Raw genomic sequence first — 17588 nt, forward strand, 5'->3', positions numbered from 1 at the left:
TGTGCAGTTTTTTTGTATATCAATTATACCTCAATAAAGCTGTTTTTTTTTTTTTTTAGAAAAGAGCTGGAGGGCATAAATTATATTTCAGGGCTCATCAAGGACAAGAGGAATAGTATTATGAACTGAATGTTTGTGTCCCCCCCAATTCAATAGGCTGAATCCCTAATGCCCAATGTGATGGTATTTGGAAATGGGAGCCTTTGGTAATTAGAGTTAGATGAGGTCAGGAGAGTGGGGCCGTCATGGTGGGATTAGTAAACAAATAAGAAAAGGAAGAGATGGGAGCTCTCTCTGTCTCTCTTTGCCATGTGAGGATGCAGTGAGAAGGCAGCCATCTGCAGGCCAGGAGGAGAGCTCGCGCAGCTCTCACCCAGCCATACTCACCCTGATTTTGGACCTCCAGCCTTGAGAACCGTGAGAAAATAAATTTCTGTTGTTAAAACCAAAAATTTTTTTAATTTATGCTGGTGGTGACTGATGAAACTTGAAGGGAAAGTAGAGGGAACTTGGAATATATACACAGAGGAGAGAGCAGATCTCCTGGCAGAAACCTAGAGAAGCTGCTAGCTAAGAGACAGTGTGACTACAGAGACCAAATGAAAAGTGAGGGGAAAGAGTGTTTTACTGAAAATCTGTATATGGTACAATGGACTCTGTCCCTCCCTCAACATTGCAGAACAGCCTGTAGCCAGACATTCATTCTCCTGAGGAGGGGGGAAAAGCCAGTGGTTCTTCCTTAAAGCAATTGAACAAGGCAGAGAACTAGAACAATTAAAAGAGATGTTAGTAACCCTGGAGTAAGACCCTCCTCATTCCGGCATTTAGGGAAATATGAGGACAAACTATTCCCGCCTACTCACCCTAAATTGATACTCCAAATCAACAAATTCTGCTATATCACTGGAGTTTTCATCTCTAAATGTGAATGGACATCAATGGATTATCTGAAGAAAGTGTGCAACATACAAGGGAAAGATCTAGATAGAGACAGAAACAATGATTCCAGAGTAAAGAGAAAGAATTCAGAAAATAGAAGAGAAATTAAAATATAAAATATAATAAAGATAAAATATATAAAAACAAAACCCTTTTTTGTTTTCACTTTTACAGTTTTATTGCAATATATTTTACATATATAATTCACCCATTTAAAGTATTCAATTCATTTTTTTTAGTAAATTTACCAATTATGAAGCCATTACTATAAATCAGGTTTAGAACATTTTCTTCAGCCCAGTAAGTTTCCTTGTGCCCAATTATTGTTAATCTCCTTTCCCACTCACGGCCCCAAGCAACCGCTAATCTGTTATCTGTCTCCGTAGATTTGCCTTTTCTGGATATTTCATATAAAAGGAGTTATGTAATCTGTGGATTCTCATGTCTTGCTTCTTTCACTCATGTTTGTGAAACATACTGAGGTTCGTCTATGTTGTAGCATATATTCATCATTCAGTACTGGAACTCTTAACACCTACGGGGAGAAAGAGGATATTACATCCACAACAAAGCAGAAGAATATAATGAGAAACCAACAAACATACGAAAATGGAAAGCATTTGAAAATTAAAAATATAAGTGCCAAAATAAAAATATATTAAAAAGAGTAGAAGGTAAGGTTGAGGAAATCTCCTACAATAGTAATCACTATTAATAGGTTTGTTTTTATTCCTTCATACTTTGTTTTTTTTTCTATTCTGTGCACTTAGATATAATTTTTAAATAACGTTTTTAAATAAAAGCTATACATCCACAAATAAAAATGATTTATATAAAGGAAAGTTGAAAAAACAAAAAAATGTACCCAGTACACCTACATAAAGGAATATTTTCCATCCAGAGCAGGGCATATTAGTAGATTTTATTGTCATCTTAGTTATGTTACATGTGCTCATTTTTATCGTACTAGCTGCGTGGATCTGTCAGGCATCCTGTTGTGCTCTGTAGGGAATCCTCTGTTGGTCAATGGATGTCTGATTGGTTGTGACTTAGAGGAGAGAGACAAAGGGAACAACTCAGTCTGACATAAAGCTGACATCACTCCTTTTTGTCATACTATAATCACAATCTTGTACCCTGCCTTTCTCGCTTAAGCTTTTGTGACTGTTTTACTGTTATCACATAGACTTTAACAGCTTCATTTTTAATAACTGCCACATAATTGATTATGAATCTTGACTTATTAAACATTTAAGGCATTCCCATAGTTTTCCTTGTGTAAATAAATGCATAATGTATATTACTGTGTAAACACCATTGTCCTAATCACAGACTATTTCCTTAGGTTAGATTATCAAGTGAAATTCCTGGGTTGAAGATATGGATACTTTTTAAAACCTTTGTTATAGGGCCGGCCCCGTGGCTTAGCGGTTAAGTGCGCGTGCTCCGCTGCTGGCGGCCCGGGTTCGGATCCCGGGCGCACACCAACGCACCGCTTCTCTGGCCATGCTGAGGCCGCGTCCCACACACAGCAACTAGAAGGATGTGCAGCTTGGACATACAACTATCTACTGGGGCTTTGGGGGAAAAAACAAATAAATAAAATTAAAAAAATAAATAAATAAAAAATAAAACCTTTGTTATATATTATTGGGTTATTATCCATGAGGTTTATAACCATTCTACGATAACTTGTAATGTACAGAATTGAAAGCAACATGTAGCTTTTCTCATTAGCAACATTTCTCATTAGCTTGTTTGTCATAATTTGGCAATCGTAAATTCTATCACATGGCATTAGTACTTAGTGACAGGAATTTAATTTTGGGGTAGTGTTGAAAATACTTTCTTTTATTACATTATTTAGATTAGAGTAGCCAGCAAATTCCATGGTATGATAATATGCTTTATGCTTAAATATTGATGAATATAAATTCATCTTCCTACACACACCAAATGCAGACACACAAACGTAGACATGAACATGCACACAAATATGAACACTCCAAAATATTATTATTTGCAACATGTTTATCAACATGAAGAACATCCATAATTGGCAACTTAGGTGGCATTCCCTAAAATCCTCTCTATCTTCCCTGCTTGGTTCAGATGCGCTTCTTTAGTACTCCCAGAGTGCCTGCCTTCTGCATTATTGTTCTTACCAGATTGTATTTCAATGAATTCTTAATTAAAATGAAATTTTTCTGTTTACCACCAGCTTATAAGTTATACAAAATTAGATATTATGTGTGATTTGTATTTCCAGCCCTAACAGCACGTATGCAGTGCCTACCACATAACTTACTCACAATGTTTATCAACATGAACTGAACTTCTTTAAATAAGGCCAGAGGAGTGTGAATTTACACCCCTTTCAATAATAATGTTTTTATATTTCCTTCTGTTAAGAGACTGTGTTTCAGAAATACTTCTGCCATTCTTTTTTTCAAATTGACTATTTTGAAGCTAAATTTGTAAATTATTTCTAATTTTTTTAAAAAAATAAAAGTATACATGAATTTAATACATTTTGGAAAATGAAATGGAAAATTATTGCTTTTATTATTTATTTAGCTAGCAAATAAGGAAATCCAAATTTGCAAATGTTTGCTTACCATATATTAGGAATCTAAATTTCAACAAAGGATTCTCCTTAGAAGTTATTTAAATAGAAAGTCCCTCTGTGCATTTGGAATATAATTTTTTATACTCATCTTTTTGGGAATATAAGAACTATATAAGCCATGCATTCATTTGAACCTCTGATCCAGTTTTGCTTGATTGTAGAACTTTCTAAGCCAATGTTTGGGCTCATTTTGGTTTCTATCTCTATACCATCTGCTTTCTGCCTTCCAGAATTCATAAGAACTTCTGTCTGAGCATAGCTCCTTCCTGTTTTCAACTCCACTGTGGATTTATTATTCCCTTTTCTACATCTTTTTTGTTATTTCAGGGGGCTTGGAGTGGGGGCCAGAGGAGAGATAAATCTGTTTCAGCCTTTTCTTTGAACCAAAAGCCTCAACTGTTTTAAAAAAAAAAAAAAAAGAATTTTTTCTTTTTAAGGAAGATTGGCCCTGAGCTAACATCTGTTGCCCATCTTCGTCTTTTTTTTTTCCTTTTTTTCTCCCCAAAGCCCCAGTACATAGTTGTATATCCTAGTTGTAGGTCCTTCTAGTTCTTCTATGTGGGACGTTACATCAGCATGGCTTGATGAGTGGTGCATAGGTCCGCACCCAGGATCCGAACCAGCAGACCCTGGCCCGCCGAAGCGGAGCGTGTGAACTTAACCACTACACCACCGGGCTGGCCCCCCAAAAAAGAATATTTTAAGTTTGAGTATTGACAATGGAAACTTTTAATTGGCAGAAGGAATTTCCTGATAAAACAGAAAATGCTGCTAATCGTTGGTTTCTCACACCATGACACTTTTTATTTCAATTGTGGGAGGCATTAATGGCCTTTAAAAGAAAATTATCCAACAAATCTTTCTTCTTGTGTTTATAGAGATTTGCCTACTGACCAAGGGACGTCGCACTGCCAGTGTTCGAGCTGATACATATTGTCGTCTTTATTCACTTTCTGTGGACAATTTCAATGAGGTCTTGGAGGAATATCCAATGATGAGAAGAGCCTTTGAGACGGTGGCCATTGACCGACTAGATCGGATAGGTACTCTCTTCAATGTTCTATCTTCTTCATGCACAATTTAGTTTTAATCTAGTGGACTGATATATGTTTGCAATCATAAGTCCCAAATCTTAGTTCATGAATTGCTTTTTAATTAGCATAGAAATAGCAATTAGCTCTAGCCATATTTCTAGAAAGATCTGAGGCTCTGCTCTAGCTTTCTCTTCTAAGTATTCCAGGTTTATTTATTCCTCTCTATTTTTACTAGCCTCGCAATCTGATTTCCCCGGTGATGCCAAAACAATTTGAATCTTCAGGTAAAAAACATGATAAAAATTCTAGATAGCATTAAAATAGAACTAAACATACAATGGTATGAGTCTCCATTACAAACCAAATTTTATCACAAGGATTTAAAAAAATTTTTAAGTATCAACTTTACATTTTATTCTTATATTAAGAATTGACAACTTGTGCATTTTAACGGTCTCAGTAGAAACTTCTTGAAATGTTTGTAATACAGACTCAAGAAGAAAAAGCCTTGATAGAAGTGCACTACATAGATGCTTTACTTTGCAAACATCAACTCATTTTAAAGTCTACTCTCCTCTCAAAAATATATCAATTAGACCTTAGTTACACTAGTTTAAAGATTTGAGTAATTGCCATAGTAAATTTAGATCAGATTGGCTTGCTGTTAACTTCCCAAGATATGCTGGAACATTCTGATGTCAGAAGGTGATCTGCATTCATTTTCCACACCCAGATCCTCCTCCTCCACCCTAATCTTCTCTGCCCCTTTCCCTGCTTAACTCTACTAACCTTCAGATCTCAGTTTAGAGGTCACTTCCCTGTAGAAATCTTCTATGACTTCTCACCTCCTTAATAGGCTGAGTACCTGGATGTGTTCTACCATACCCCTGGAAAGTTCCTCCATCACAGCACTGCTTTCGTTATTGCAATTGCTCCAGAGATGCTAAGCTTTGTGAATGGAGAGATCACGTCTAACTCTCTATGACATTCACAGTACCAGTGCACAAAGAACATTGTTGAAGAGAGGTAGGGAGGGATGAAGGAATCCATGAACTCAAAAGAGGTGGGGTTGGGATCACTTGAAAGTAAACAAAGAAGTACTTCATCTGCTTCCTTCTTAGTGCTCTTTCAGCTTTTCTTCTGCGCTTCACATCTTTCTTTCCCACTATATTCATAGGATAACAGACTACACAAGGATTTGAAATTAGGTTAGGAGAAGTAAAGGTAGTATTTGGACATTACCATTAGACACATATTAGAAATTCATGTTGACAGCTTAGAGATATAAGAGGACATAGTGTCCTGGGAGACAGTGCCCATAATAAAGTGAGTACTCCTGAAAGCATCCTTACTTAATTTGAAAATCACTCCCCTCTTTGTGGTGTTATGAGCGGTAGATCATGGTAGATCTGGAGACTAATATCTGAGCATTTGAATTTTTTCCTAAGCCAGCTGGACATCTTTAGAGAAAGCATTAAAATCAGGATATTTCAATAGAGAATTTCTGCTAATCTGATACAGCGTCACTCTCATCTAACTTATTGCAGTTAACTTTTTTAAAAGAAAGTTTGCATAAAATGGTTTTCAGTCGGTAATACAGGCAATAAAATTGCTAGTAAGCACCAAGCATTTGCATGCTTAATCCTTATAAAATTCTAACAGAGCATTAAAAGTTACAGTAATTTTCCACAAGGTCGCGGATACTTAGATTATGAAATGTTGACTATTCACATAATCACAAAAAAATATCATCCTTCTCAGTTTTGTGCCCATTGCTTATAAATGTGTACTACAGTTAGTTAAGGGAATATGCTACATAAGCATTTGTATTTATTACTATTGTAGAAATTTTTGTTCTTTGGGAAACTAGGACAATTCTGTAAGGAGAGACAAGCAACTATTTTGGCAGTCATTTAAAATGATTGCTTTTTCCAGCAGTCAAATAAATTATAACATATATTTCCATTCAAAAATATTCTTTGTTACTTTAGATGTGATACTTTATTTAGCCATATGGCAAATTGATTCACTTTTCAGTTACCATATGCCCCTGGATATTATTTTATCAATGATGTCATAAAAAGTCACTGATTTTCCCCTCTTTCGTCAGTCTACTATCGATTATAATTGTTTCTCTGCCAGAGAATGTCTACTTAATGCAAACCACTCCGAAGATAATGGCAGGAAGGAGAATAATGCTTATTGACATTCTGGAGTGAGCTGAGAGCCTGCCATACACTATGCCCCATGGTCCTCAAAACAACCTTTTGGAAGAGGAAAGATTATGAACTGGTTCTCAATCTAGCTGCACATAAGAACCCCCTGGGAAAATTTGCTTTTAAAGTACTGGAGTCTGGAAGCCATGTCTGGTTATTCTGATTTAATTGATAGGGTACATATGGAAGTCAGTAGTTTTTAAAGCTCCAGGGATGAGAAAAATATGCAGATAGGGTAGAGAATCACTGGTGAAGGGCACTGGTCTCAAACTTGCAGGTGAGAACCACCTGGGATCTTAGTAAGATGATGCAGCATCTGGTTCAGCAAGTGGGGAAGGCCCAGGAGACTGCATTTCTAGCAAGTAGTTACATGATACAGACGTGGCTGTCTCCTTGTCCGTTACTAGTAAATCTCCTGGTCAGATTTACCTTTTTCCCCGCTCAGCCATGTTACTTATTAACCATCTTTTCTTGGGCATTGTTCTTAACATTCCTATGTCCCAGTCTCCTTTTGGGTGAAACAGAATTATGAACACATCTATCTCAAAAAGTTGAGAATTAAATAAAATAAATCTCCTAAAGCCTTTTGTAAAGTGCCTGTCACATAGTAAGTTTCCATTGTTTTTTCTTGAAAAAGAAGCTTGAAACTTAAATCTTGGTTCCAGGCCCATCCAGATCCCAATGCTCTTTCTTTTCCCACTCTTCAAGGTAGCCCTCATGTCAAATATCTCCATTTCGTCTGTAAGATGGCAAAAGCCATCTTACAGACTTTTCCACTTGGCTTGTGTAGAAGGTAAGATTTACCAGAAAGACACAGGAGCGTGAAGGCAGGAGCCACGTTTCTGTTTGGTGGCTAAAGGCAAGTACTGGACGTGGCTTTTAAGCCTCTTCTACAGAACACTGACGTGCTTCTGTTTTCAGGAGCTGCTCTCACTTGGAGTTGTCATCAGTCATTTGTCGGCTTTCTAAGTGCCTATCTTTCTTTCAATGACAGGAAAGAAAAATTCAATTCTTCTGCAAAAGTTCCAGAAGGATCTGAACACTGGTGTCTTCAACAATCAGGAGAACGAGATCCTGAAGCAGATTGTGAAACACGACCGGGAGATGGTGCAGGCGATCGGTCCCATCAATTATCCTCAAATGACAGCCCTGAATTCCACATCTTCAACTACTACCCCGACCTCTCGCATGAGGACACAATCTCCACCGGTATACACAGCGACCAGTCTGTCTCATAGCAACCTGCATTCCCCCAGTCCCAGCACACAGACCCCCCAGTCATCCGCCATCCTCTCACCCTGCTCCTACACCACTGTGGTCTGCAGCCCTCCTGTACAGAGCCCACTGGCCACTCGAACTTTCCACTATGCCTCCCCCACTGCTTCCCAGTTGTCACTCATGCAGCAACAGCAGCAGCAGCAGTTACAGCCGTCCCAGCCACCGCAGACCCAGCAGCAGCCCCAACAGCCACAGACCCCTGGCAGCTCCACGCCGAAAAACGACGTGCACAAGAGCACTCAGGCGCTTCACAACACCAGCCTGACCCGAGAGGTCAGGCCCCTCTCGGCCTCGCAGCCCTCGCTGCCCCATGAGGTTTCCACCCTGATTTCCAGACCTCATCCCACTGTGGGTGAGTCCCTGGCCTCCATCCCTCAACCCGTGACAGCTGTCCACGGCACGGGCCTTCAGGCCGGGGGCAGGGGCTCTGTCCCCCCGCGAGTCACCCTGTTCCGACAGATGTCGTCAGGAGCCATTCCCCCCAACCGAGGAGTCCCTCCAGCACCCCCTCCACCAGCAGCTGCTCTTCCGAGAGAGTCTTCCTCAGTCTTAAGTACAGACCCAGATGCAGAAAAGCCACGATTTGCTTCAAATTTATGATGCCTGCTGATTGTCAAAGCAGAAAGAAATACTCTAATAAACTGAGAGTATTCTCAGATCTTATTTTATTCTATCTCCTGATAGATCCCTATAGCCTACTATGAAGAGATATTTTAGACAGCTCTGGCCTACATGCAAAATGTAAAATATATATATACATATACTATGAAATATATATCTAAAGTCCCAAGAGAAGTTCAAAAGACTTGTTTAGCATTCAGTGTTATATGTTTTCCTTTCTTTAAATCATTAAAGGATTTAAAATGTTGTTGTAAGATTATTTATTTTTAACCTACTTTTACTTAATTCCTTTGATATATGTATTTCTCTATTTTATGAGGAGTTCTTGGATTCAGTGGAAACAAAACTGATTTTAAAAAGGCAACTCAAGTGAGCTACTGAACAGCACCAATCAAAGCTTCTTTCATTAGCTGTGTCTCTGCATCTAAATTCTTAATTATTGATTATGGAGGATTAAATAGCAAATCCCATTTTATAGATTTAAATTGTATTTTGGTGCTTTCAATTTTGAATTAGGTAAAAGAACACACTCTCTGCTTGGCCATGGTAGGAGACTAGCATCGCCACTGTTATGAATATCTCTAACCTCAGACACGTGCATTGATCTTCCAGAAACCTGAGGGGATATTTCTTTTCGTGTGTTCTCGGACTTTTACCAAGACTCAATCAATGTCAGTTGTAAATAACTTTTCAACCCAAATAAAAATAACTATTCTGTGCTGTATGAAGGTACAAGTCGTCGTTTAAGAATTTAGTTTCCTTGCTTCACTTCAAAACTTAGAGTTTTAAATTTTACAAAACCTAATTGTGACAGTTACTCAACTGTAATGCAATGGCTTGAAACCTATGATATTATTTTAACCCTCAATGTTTTATGCAAAATTGTATGCTCGATTCTACAAATTGCTTGTATTACACCAAAAATCATTACTTTTCTTCCTTCTTCCATAATCCAGCATCTGAAAATAGTCCCTGCATGCTTTTTGGAAAAAAAAATAGGTTCAAAGCAGTCATTGTAGGGAAAGGCTTACAGTATTTCTCTTTTCTAGAAAAATCTAACCATTCATTGATTGTCTATCTTAAAATTCCTATAAGGCTGACTTGGATCTCTGACTTAAGTCTAGAAGTGAGGTTTTCACTTTCATTTAATATTATTACTATTATTATTATTATTATTATTTAAATAGTGATTTGTAAACCACAGCTTAATTTGGAGTTGCCAGTGTGTTCTGTGTCTTCACTGTAGCTGGTAGTTTACTGTGGTGTTAATTTAAAGAAATAAATACACTATAGCATCATGTCTGTTTGGAAACACACACTTTGTTCTATGCATATTGTAACTAATGGCTAGTAAATCTCAAGGCATGTGGTGACTAACATAGCCCTTAGATAGGAGGGTTGTTAAATGTGCTGAGAAAAGTATAGACATGGTGATAGAAAGCAGGGGTCAAACCGAATATCTGTGAGCATTGTTGTTTGTCTGTTTCCTTAACTGTTTCCATGATCTGTGAGCATCTGCTTCTTCTCAAAGAAGTCCCTTAGTAATCATTTGTGCCTAATATATCCAATGAAGGTGGTGGATGACTGGAACACAATTGGAAGATTCCTAATAACCGACTTCTGTAAATAACCCAAGTTAAGAGAATGACCTAAAGTGGAGGTCTTCAGTATCTTTGACACTTGAGATACATTTAAGAAGAACTTAACAAAGATCACACATTAAATGGGGCAGGGCCTCCAGATAGACTTGAGAACAGAAAACAAAAAGAAAAGCAAAAACTCTAAAATGGATCCATGCTGCCTGTTATGCCTTTTATGGATATAATACCTATTATACCAAAATGAGTTGCTATGCTTAATTTCTAACAGATCCCAGCTTGTGTGGAAGTAATCAACAATGCTAGTCAGTGTAATGTTATCATTAACATGCTGGTGACATATGATGGCATGTCAGGAATGGTGTAAGAAAGAGATTGTTCAGTCTACTTAGACCTATGGGAAAGCTGCAAGACCATTTACATATCAGTACAAAACTCCTTTATTTTATTAAAATATTGAGAATTAACTTCAATTTATTAAGATCCTGTATCAGTCCTTTAAATTATTAAAGGTTTACATTTGATAGGACTAATGGGTTTGGTAGTGAAATATTTTTATATATATAAATTTTTGGTTTTTTATTTTGAGCACTATTGGGAAACATAAGCAAAATTGAATCGCATGGTCTTTCAGTGCAACCATAAAATTTTTATTCACTTTGTAATAGAATGGACAAAAAATCTAAGGTTTATATGTTAAACTAATAAAGTGGTACAGGGTAAATTATATACATATATGTGTGAATATATATACTTAGATTAAGAAAAAAATTGACTCACATTCCTGTAATATAAAAGTCCATCGCTAGTTGAAAGTGACCTCTTTTCTTTGTACAATAGTTAAGTCCATAAGTATGGAGTTTTAATCTGTACAGAAAGAAATGTATTATTGAAAAGATTGGTCTTTTTGCTGCTGGGAAAATAGTAGAATAGCTGATTCTTACAACAACTGTATGATCAGGGATGAGTTAGAGTATTTCTTTTGTCTTTGCTCAAAGCCATACATATATAAATATATATAAAGATTATTAATAAATTCAACAAAAAATAAACTAAAATCATGAATATTTTATTTTATCAATATGCTCTAATCAAACATTTTGTTTCATAAACAAGTACGGATTTGCTTCTATCTTTCCATCACAAGATTTCCAAGAGAGCTTATACTTGCTAATCATTATAAAATTAATTATAGATATTGTATAACTGTAGAAAGAAAGGAATTTAAATAGAACGTGGATTTTCCAGCTATTCCTGTGTTTTATCTCTTTTATATAGTACACATTGAGTCTTTTTAATTCTTTGCTCTGTACTTCCTTAGCATATGGTTGTTGTCCAATTTCAAAACACAGACATTTCTGCGCTATTATTAGATATGGGGATGAGAAATAATTGCCCTATAGTTTACATATACAATCCTATTTTCTGATAGCCTTGGGCCTTGCAAAGGCTTTGGATGGTGATAGAACCTTCCTATACAAGTGGATTTTGAATCAGACCTGAAAGCCTGAGATCGAGTTTATTACAGGGAGTGAAGGATTCTTGACAACTGTAAGGATAAATGGCAGGAGTGGCAGTAGATTCTATTCATCAAATAAATAACCTGTCTCCAGGTCTCAGTGGCCACTCCGCAAGTCAGTGCATCCCTGATGGACGCTGCTGCACTTTAAGAAGTTGGTCATTTTGCCATTTACAAACTTGGATGAACATAACATCTGCAGGACACTCCGAAGTACACAGTTAGGTTATTAGAATAATTCCTAAAGGACTTGGGTGATTTAAACAATATTATGTGCTTTGAATTTTAAATGTATTATTTCAAATCCTGAATTATTTACACTTCAAAGTACAAATGATCTCTGTTATCTTTCAGGCTTATTTTTAAGGTCTCCGTGCCTTCCTTTTTTACTTAAGTGTTTATATTTGTTAATTTTACTAAGTACTTTGCCTCTGTAGACCCCACTTTCATCATTTATAACAGTAAGCTGTTATTTCTCTCCCTTATACCTCTATTCTTCCCGAATACGTGCCACAAAACCCAGGTGTGGTTATTTCTTTCATATGCACTAGGCGTATGAACACCTAGCAAAGTTTTATTACACGTTCTGCCTATTCGAAAAATTATTTATACTGTATAATATGAAAGAAATGCAGTCCTTATAGGATAATTGGACGCTGAGCATCAATAGCTATTTTGAGGTCTGAAATAATGGTCAAAAATTTAAGCAAGAGTGACTGGCTGCATGCACTGAATTGTGAGCTCAGTTCTATAACTTTATTCAACATTTCCTTTTCCCAGGAAAATAGCATGGAACGAAGATTTGCTCTTGTATTCAGGGTTTAGTATTCCTGCTACTGGCACTCAAAAGCCCTGACTTTCTTAAGCAATTTTGATTCTTTCCTTTTTGAAAAATGGTATCTATATTTCATAAACTGGCCAACAGTGAAGCAATCATGAAGAGAACCCCTGCTTTTATAAGGGAGCGAAGAAGATATAAATTACTTTGCCTAAATTCATCAAGTATGTAGGAGGACCCATATTCCTCCTCCTCCTATTTTGGAGTTTTTGACGAAAGGCCACATTCTTTCCTTCTCTGGGAGCAATTGACATTTCCATTAATATTTGTCATTTTGTTCTTCATCATTTCCTTCACAGCGTTAGAGTATAAAAAGCATCTACTTCTCTATATAGGAAAAATTTCATGGCATAGTCACAAATCTGTTGCCAGACAAAGATAATTTTATTATCGCTGTTTAGAAGAAAATATTAGTGATTTTATAGTACTGGATTGTTTTTCAGTTTTGGCTGCTCTCTCAATAAAATCATTGCTTCCTTTTCCCCAATTCACACATGTTCTCTCTCTGCCGCTGAACAAGCAGAAAGGGAGACTGTCTCCCTGAGCAAGTCCACGACAAGGGTAACATGAGTGAGGCATCTGTCTCATGCACAAAATTTGAAGTACCAAAAACCTCAATAATCAAGACAAATAATATTTTAATGCAGTAATTAAAAAATCAAAATTAAGATAATAATCGATGACGAACCAAATGTCACAATTATAAATGACAACAAGATCCGACCTTGCACTGGCATGCCCCTGCCTCGGTTGCCTCGCTCTGATCCGGGCCCTGCTTCCTATTGAAACTTTGATTGGACAAAAGGGGATTTGAAGGGTTTCTGTGATAGAAGCCTTGCCTGAATTGCCCTGTCACACTTTGAGAATTATTTAAAGGCAATGTTAAAAGGACCTACACATAAGGTTCCGGATTTGTTGTCAAGGTCCCTGATATAGAGAGAAAGAGTAACGTATTAAATGCTGGAGAAAGAATTAACCTTTACTGACAATGGAAACACGCTCTTAAAATATAGACTTTCTACAGAACACAGCTGATTCTGTGGGGGTACAGCGACAGTTTAGTGCCTCCGGCCAACATCGTAGGCTGAAGAAGAGCAGAAATGGAATGGGAAATATGGATTTTAAGCCTTCTAAAGAGCTTTTATTATCAGGCCAATGGTTTTATAGTTTTATACTTTATCTTAATTTTATGGAACCAAGATTATCAATTGGGAGGATATATGTCGAAATGTGTGTTTTGCTAATGTGACAGGAAAAATAATTTGTGAGACAGCAAAATCAGGGGCTGTTTACAATCCCACACAGCCTTGTGGAGATGCTGGATCCTAAAGAAAGTCCTAGGTTTGCTGAACAGGATAATGGGAATGAGAAATTTAAGTTGAAATTACTTGCATAAGACAAAGAATATAGGGCCTAGGGGAGGATTTGAGAAGATAAGACTTAGAGGCTGTATGAAGCAAAAGGAGTGATGAAATAGTTTTGGCTAAAACAAACTGAGTTCTCCAAATCATACTGGAGATATTAGCCTCCAAAGATTGACAAAGATGAATATTCTTTGGAGCTATGTCATTTCTAATGTAGAATCAATGGCCATTTACTCCCAAAGGGAAACATCTCTTTATTTTTTTAATTGTAATTACTTAAATAATAACATTGGAACAGAGGAAAGTATTTATTTATTCAATTGAATGCATCTAAGTAAATCAGTAAATATAATAATTGTTAAAAAGGTAAGGACTCTTTTATGTTTCATTAGATTTATATAATTGAATACAAGTAATTCAAAGTTATTCAGACTTTTTTTTTTAACAATGAAGAAATTTTACAGAAAAAGAAAGATTGTTGTTTTACCAGACTGATGATAATTTTCTATGGAGAAAATTCAGATTTGTAGAGGCAAGAGATTTTCTTGAAAGATTTTTAGTTTCTCTTAAATTTGTGAGGGAAAGTCCTCAGAAATGAGAGATTTATTTTTGAAAGAAGAAAGAACATAACTCAAAGAAGTTTGAAAAATTAAAAGAGAGTTTGCCAAAAGTATTCTCATTTGTTGCATATAATATATTTGTCCAAGGCCTTAGTTTCCAACATTTAAAAATAAAAGTTATTTGCTTAACTCTTTTCTAAGATCTGTTACCAACTTAAAATGCTACAATTCTATGGAAAATGTGCCCTTCTAAATTGCTCAAAGTATGATATATTCTGATATCTAACATAATGAAGTATTTCATTTGAGAAATATTAAATAGTATTTAATAGATAAAGACTTGCATACATTATATAGCATGCATTCTCCATATATCTCCATAGCAAGGATCAAAATATATTAACTATATTGGCTTGTAAACAAACATATGGAAACATCCCAGTGATTAGTGTCCTCCTCACAGTAATTATCTTAAAATGCTAAACACATATCCCAAAATACTAGCATGAATCAAAATATGTTTGACCTCCCAATGCAGAACAGCCTTCAGGACCAGTAGCAAGTTGATATGAGTATCCTCAATAGTCGTTTATCTCTACTTGGTAATAGTAAATCCCATTTTGAGAGTCAGCCAAAACTTATTTGAAGCCCTATTTTCTTAACACAGTAAATGATCTAGTTTAGCATCACTGTGATCAAAAACAAAATGTGATTTTTTTTGAGTGGCTCATAAATTAATTACCTCTGAAGTCCTTCTAGACATGTTTCAAAAGCCTTTAGATATGTATAGCTTCCCAAGTTCAAACTCACAAGAATCTATAGATCTGTGATAGTTACTTGTAAAGGTCTAATAATTTATAGCTTTGTATCTAACCTAAGTTAAGTTTACTCTTATAGAAGAACAATGATCAAATCCATCCACTCTGAGTGTCTCCTGGCGGGGCTACAAATTAAATTGACATGTGACCAAATAGGAGAAAACCAAACAAAGTTTAATAACACGTATACATGGGAGAAACCAGGGAAACTGAGTTTCTCAACAAATGGTGGAGGTTTTCACCTTAAATAGATTTAGATAAAGACAAAGGAGGATGTTGGGGGTGGGCGAAGAGACAGAAATCACAGTGATCAAGAGTATGTAGATTTAAATCCTCTTCTTCCTCACTGATAAGAGTTTCTAGAGATAAGGTAATCCCCCCTGTTCCCAGCACAGAAAGGGAGATACCTTTACAAACGGAGATTTCCCTTACAAATGTAAATTATCCATACCCAGAGTTAAATTCCTTTAGGCAGTTAATGGGGGAGGTCAAATGTACATCATAGAAAATAATCAAGGTAAAGAGACATATTTTGGGGTGGCCAATTTTGATCTCTCACACATATGTCAATGTTTTAATTCAAACTTGACAAGGGAGTTCTGAGTAAATAACCCAATGTAAAGATTCCTTCTAGGTAGACCTATTTTGTAAGAAAAAATAATTGGTTTGACAATCATTTTGTAGAAAAAAATGACTGGTTTAAAGATTATTAACCTCTTTATAAATCAGAGTATTAGTTGAGTGAGGAAATATTCCCAGCAGAGATCTTAATTTCTTGAAGGTCTGTCAGAAAATTGCTCAAGCATTTTATCATGAATCTTAACTACTTCCCAAAAGAGCGGTACTATGCATCCCAGAAAATGCTCTGGCCCTAAGTAGGTTTGGGAAATACCTTTTTCTTTTAAGTCGTAACACACATCGTGTGGTAAACTTCCTGCACACATTTTTAAGTGACTTCAATTGTTATATCTACCTAAGGAATTAGTTTATATCTGCAAAATGTTAAGTGTCTATCATAGCCCATCTAAAGTAATTCCTGCCTATTGTCTCAGCACACCATATTGCTTGAAACACATATTTCTTTGATGGCAAAAAACAACAAAGTTTCTTGCAAGGAAAGTTGTGACATTTCTAAAGGTGTTGTATCCTCCAAAATTATGAGGTATTTGACAGACTCGAAGTCTTATGTTATATAAGGAGACCATGGCTTTGGAAATTTTGCAAAGTGGCTTTATTCATTTATTTTAAATCTGAGGGCGAGAAACATTAGGGGATTGACCCCAAGCCCAAAAAAAGACACATCACATCTCGTTTCTTAAACTATCCTAACCTAATCTTTTATACATAAACACCCAAGACTTCCCCATCTCACCAGGAATTGCTTTACGATCCACAGGGGCTCCAGGCCCTTGGATTTACTAGGAAACAAACTTTGCCTACCATATACACTGGAAAAGCAATTCAAGTACAGTGCATGAAAAGAGGAAAAATGACACTGAAGGAGATCAAACATAAATCTGAAAAGAGCTTTAAATATTCATTTTGATAGCAAGGAGTGTCACAGTATTAGTTCTAAAGAACAAAAAGGAATATGACACAGAAGTGGTTATGAAGATTTACTGGTAGAATATGTGACAGAGAATTTGGTTTATTATGGAAGGGCTGATTTTTGTCATCACAGTACCACATTCTCTCTTCTTACTTTCCTTCTGGTGTATTTTCAAAGATTGCTCAATCTCTTTAAAAAGGTATTTTATAGGCCTTTCTTAACAATGTATTTAATAATCTCAATTTTCTATGACAAATCCTCTCAAAGGATTTTTTTTTGTTTAAAATGGAGCTAAAAATGTATGCATTAAGCAAAGATATGCATTCCAAAGGAAGTCATAAAATCTTCATAAATAAATTAAAAAATGAGGCAGAACTAGTTAGTTTATAATGGCAATGGCAATGGAAATGTAACAGTGAAAGGAAAAGCTGTAGGTTATAGGAACTCAGTTTCAACATATTAGAAATCCTGTCTAGGGCCGGCCCCGTGGCTTAGCGGTTAAGTGCGCATGCTCGCTACTGCCGGCCGGGGTTCGGATCCCGGTGCGCACCGACCCACCGCTCCCCCAGCCATGCTGAGGCCGCGTCCCACATACAGCAACTAGAAGGATGTGCAAATCTGACAT

At 36.4% G+C, this 17588-nt stretch overlaps 1 protein-coding gene across 1 annotated transcript in view; it reads left to right on the top strand.

Moving 5' to 3' along the window:
• The window catches only part of HCN1 (hyperpolarization activated cyclic nucleotide gated potassium channel 1), a 381116-nt gene extending 372152 nt beyond the window's left edge, over positions 1 to 8964 (top strand). Inside the window, exons 7-8 of the mRNA XM_058564113.1 lie at positions 4447 to 4611; positions 7813 to 8964. Coding sequence (XP_058420096.1) covers positions 4447 to 4611; positions 7813 to 8696 — 1049 coding nt within the window. The 3' untranslated portion in view covers positions 8697 to 8964. The remainder of the gene's footprint in view (positions 1 to 4446; positions 4612 to 7812) is intronic.
• Positions 8965 to 17588: the final 8624 nt, after the last annotated feature.

This window comes from Diceros bicornis, chromosome 20, assembly GCF_020826845.1.
Source record: "Diceros bicornis minor isolate mBicDic1 chromosome 20, mDicBic1.mat.cur, whole genome shotgun sequence".
NCBI lineage: Eukaryota > Metazoa > Chordata > Mammalia > Perissodactyla > Rhinocerotidae > Diceros > Diceros bicornis.